At 40.3% G+C, this 5,000-nt stretch overlaps 1 protein-coding gene across 1 annotated transcript in view; it reads left to right on the forward strand.

Moving 5' to 3' along the window:
- The window catches only part of pax5 (paired box 5), a 72,733-nt gene that overhangs the window by 57,657 nt on the left and 10,076 nt on the right, over positions 1-5,000 (forward strand). The window contains exon 6 of the mRNA XM_046338652.1: positions 41-141. Within this exon, the coding sequence (XP_046194608.1) occupies positions 41-141 (101 nt within the window). The remainder of the gene's footprint in view (positions 1-40; positions 142-5,000) is intronic.

A 5,000-nucleotide genomic window follows, 5' to 3' on the forward strand; every position in this document is an offset into this window, starting at 1 on the left:
CTAACCTCTCTGTCTCTCTTTCTAACCTCTCTCTCCACAGCCCTCCAGGAGTCTCCTCTAGCCAATGGCCATGGGCCAGGGGGGCGGGATTTCCTGAGGAAGCAGATGAGAGGGGACCTCTTCTCGCCGCAGCAGATTGAGGTATTGTCACATACACCGGGCAGATGCAGTGAAATGTGTTATAGTAGTACTGTGCCCCTGGAGCAAATTAGGGTTAATTAACCTTGCTCAAGGGCACATCGGCAAATTGTTCACTGTGTTGTCTAGATATGGTTGTGGGTTGTAGAAACCTAGCCTGTGATTTCAGTAGTATGATAGACATGTGGTTGTGGGTTGTAGAGATAACCTACTCTGTCATTCAGTATGATAGAGATGTGGTTGTGGGTTGTAGAGATAACCTACTCTGTCATTCAGTATGATAGAGATGTGGTTGTGGGTTGTAGAGATAACCTACTCTGTGATTCAGTATGATAGATATGTGGTTGTGGGTTGTAGAGATAACCTACTCTGTAATTCAGTATGATAGAGATGTGGTTGTGGGTTGTAGAGATAACCTACTCTGTCATTCAGTATGGTAGAGATGTGGTTGTGGGTTGCAGAGATAACCTACTCTGTGTTTCAGTAGTATGATAGAGATGTGGTTGTGGATTGCAGAGATAACCTACTCTGTGTTTCAGTAGTATGATAGAGATGTGATTGTGGGTTGTAGAGATAACCTACTCTGTCATTCAGTATGATAGAGATGTGATTGTGGATTGTAGAGATAACCTACTCTGTCATTCAGTATGATAGAGATGTGATTGTGGATTGTAGAGATAACCTACTCTGTCATTCAGTATGATAGAGATGTGATTGTGGATTGTAGAGATAACCTACTCTGTCATTCAGTATGATAGATATGTGGTCGCTAATAGGGAAACTAATGGTGTGTCGGCACGCTGTGTCCATATTGACATTCTTTTAATCTGTCCCAGAAGAGGTTAACGACGGGGCGGGAGACTATTATTGACCTGTCCGTCAATCATTATTACCTCACTTCCTGCTGGGAAGAACACGACAACGGGGGCTTGTCTACTGATGCATCATGGGATAGTGCTGGGATTAAGGCCTGCGGGTGGTTTGTAGATCTATTTGTTTTGTCTGAAATAACTGAAATCAAAACGGAAACTGAAAATATAATGGATCTATATTTATAGTCTCTTCGCTCTGTCCAGCTAGATAACAGTGATCTATAGTCTCTAGATAACAGTCATCTATAGTCTCTAGATAACAGTCATCTATAGTCTCTAGATAACAGTCATCTATAGTCTCTAGATAACAGTCATCTATAGTCTCTAGATAACAGTGATCTATAGTCTCTAGATAACAGTCATCTATAGTCTCTAGATAACAGTCATTTATAGTCTCTTCGCTCTGTCCAGCTAGATAACAGTCATCTATAGTCTCTAGATAACAGTCATCTATAGTCTCTAGATAACAGTCATCTATAGTCTCTAGATAACAGTCATCTATAGTCTCTAGATAACAGTCATCTATAGTCTCTAGATAACAGTCATCTATAGTCTCTAGATAACAGTCATCTATAGTCTCTAGATAACAGTCATCTATAGTCTCTAGATAACAGTCATCTATAGTCTCTAGATAACAGTCATCTATAGTCTCTAGATAACAGTCATCTATAGTCTCTAGATAACAGTCATCTATAGTCTCTAGATAACAGTCATCTATAGTCTCTAGATAACAGTCATCTATAGTCTATAGATAACAGTAGATAACAGTCATCTATAGTCTCTAGATAACAGTCATCTATAGTCTCTAGATAACAGTCATCTATAGTCTCTAGATAACAGTCATCTATAGTCTCTAGATAACAGTCATCTATAGTCTCTAGATAACAGTCATCTATAGTCTCTAGATAACAGTCATCTATAGTCTCTAGATCTCATCTAGTCTCTAGATAACAGTCATCTATAGTCTCTAGATAACAGTCATCTATAGTCTCTAGATAACAGTCATCTATAGTCTCTAGATAACAGTCATCTATAGTCTCTAGATAACAGTCATCTATAGTCTCTAGATAACAGTCATCTATAGTCTCTAGATAACAGTCATCTATAGTCTCTAGATAACAGTCATCTATAGTCTCTAGATAACAGTCATCTATAGTCTCTAGATAACAGTCATCTATAGTCTCTAGATAACAGTCATCTATAGTCTCTAGATAACAGTCATCTATAGTCTCTAGATAACAGTCATCTATAGTCTCTAGATAACAGTCATCTATAGTCTCTAGATAACAGTCATCTATAGTCTCTAGATAACAGTCATCTATAGTCTCTAGATAACAGTCATTTATAGTCTCTTCACTCTGTCCAGCTAGATAACAGTCATCTATAGTCTCTAGATAACAGTGATCTATAGTCTCTAGATAACAGTCATCTATAGTCTCTAGATAACAGTCATCTATAGTCTCTAGATAACAGTCATCTATAGTCTCTAGATAACAGTCATCTATAGTCTCTAGATAACAGTCATAGTCTATAGTCTCTAGATAACAGTCATCTATAGTCTCTAGATAACAGTCATCTATAGTCTCTAGATAACAGTCATCTATAGTCTCTAGATAACAGTCATCTATAGTCTCTAGATAACAGTCATCTATAGTCTCTAGATAACAGTCATCTATAGTCTCTAGATAACAGTCATCTATAGTCTCTAGATAACAGTCATCTATAGTCTCTAGATAACAGTCATCTATAGTCTCTAGATAACAGTAACAGTCATCTATAGTCTCTAGATAACAGTCATCTATAGTCTCTAGATAACAGTCATCTATAGTCTCTAGATAACAGTCATCTATAGTCTCTAGATAACAGTCATCTATAGTCTCTAGATAACAGTCATCTATAGTCTCTAGATAACAGTCATCTATAGTCTCTAGATAACAGTCATCTATAGTCTCTACAGTCTGTCCAGCTAGATAACAGTCATCTATAGTCTCTAGATAACAGTCATCTATAGTCTCTAGATAACAGTCATCTATAGTCTCTAGATAACAGACATCTATAGTCTCTTCACTCTGTCCAGCTAGATAACAGTCATTTATAGGGGGGGTTCTATGGGAGGAGATTTCTAGGGGTGGGGTTTCTAGGGTGGGCGTCTGCCTCTGGATCAGAAGGTTACATGTTCCATCCTCGTAGTGGACACCCTTAACCCTTAACCCTTAACCCTTACCCCTTACCTTAACCCTTACCCCTTACCTTAACCCTTAACCCTTACCCTTAACCCTTAACCCTTAACCCTTACCCCTTACCTTAACCCTTACCCCTTAACCCTTACCCTTAACCCTTAACCCTTACCCCTTACCCTTAACCCTTAACCCTCACCTTAACCCTTAACCCTTAACCCTTAACCCTTAACCCTTAACCCTTAACCCTTAACCCTTAACCCTTAACCCTTAACCCTTACCTTAACCCTTAACCCTTAACCCTTACCCTTAACCCTTAACCCTTAACCCTTACATTAACCCTTAACCCTTACCCCTTACCCCTTAACCCTTAACCCTTAACCCTTAACCCTTAACCCTTAACCCTTACCCTTAACCTTAACCCCTAACCCTTAAACCTTACCCTTAACCCTTACCCTTCAGCCTTAACCCTTAACCCTTACCCTTAACTGTTACCCTTAACCTTAACCCTTACCCTTAACCCTTACCCTTAACCCTTACCCTTACCCTTACCCTTACCCTTAACCCTTACCCTTACCCTTAACCATTACCCTTAACCCTTACCCTTACCCTTAACCCTTAACCCTTAACCCTTACCCTTAACCCTTACCCTTCAGCCTTAACCCTTAATCCTTAACCCTTAACTCTTACCCTTAACCCTTAACTCTTACCCTTAACCCTTAACTTTAACCCTTAACCCTTAACCCTTAACCCTTAACCCTTACTTAACCCTTAACCTTAACCCTTAACCCTCTCTTAACCCTTAACCCTTAACCCTTACCCTTAACCCTTAACCCTTAACCTTAACCCTTACCCTGAACCCTTACCTTATTAACCATACATAATGAGTGACTAAACTTAACCCTAACCTTAACCATACATAATGAGTGACTAAACTTAACCATAACCTTAACCATACATAATGAGTGACTAAACTTAACCCTAACCTTATTAACCAAAAAAACAATGTCTGGCGCAAACCCAACACCTCGCATCACCCCGAGAACAACATCCCCACAGTGAAGCATGGTGGTGGCCGCATCCTGCTGTGGGGATGGTGTTCTCGGGGTGATGCGAGGTGTTGGGTTTGCGCCAGACATAGCTTTTTTCTTTTATGGTCAAAAAGCTGACCTTATTCCATATGTTTGGGGAGTCTCCCACATGCCTCTTGGCGAAACACCAAGCGTGTTTGCTTATTTTTTAAGCAATGGCTTTTTTCTGGCCTCTCTTCCGTAAAGACCAGCTCTGTGGAGCGTACGGCTTAAAGTGGTCCTATGGAAAGATACTCCAATCTCCACTGTGGAGCTTTGCAGCTCCTTCAGGGTTATCTTTGGTCTCTTTGTTACCTCTCTGATTGATTCCCTCCTTGCCTGGTCTGTGAGTTTTGGTGGGAGGCCCTCTTTTGGCAGGTTTGTTGTGGTGCCATATTCTTGCCATTTGTTTAATAATGGATTTAATGGTGCTCCGTGGGATGTTTATAGTTTCTGATATTGTTTTATAACCCAACCCTGATCTGTACTTCTCCACAACTTTGTCCCTGACCTGTTTGGAGAGCTCCTTGGTCTTCATGGTGCCGCTTGCTTGGCGGTGCCCCCTTGCTTTAGTGGTGTTGCAGACTCTGGAGCCTTTCAGAACAGGCATATATATACTGAGATCATGTGACAGATCATGTGACAGATCATGTGACAGATCATGTGACAGTCAGATTGCACACAGGTGGACTTTATGTCACTAATTGTGTGACTTCTGAAGGTAATTGGTTGCACCAGATCTT

The sequence above is a fragment of the Oncorhynchus gorbuscha genome, unplaced genomic scaffold (genome assembly GCF_021184085.1).
Source record: "Oncorhynchus gorbuscha isolate QuinsamMale2020 ecotype Even-year unplaced genomic scaffold, OgorEven_v1.0 Un_scaffold_2074, whole genome shotgun sequence".
Classification (NCBI taxonomy): Eukaryota; Metazoa; Chordata; class Actinopteri; order Salmoniformes; family Salmonidae; genus Oncorhynchus; species Oncorhynchus gorbuscha.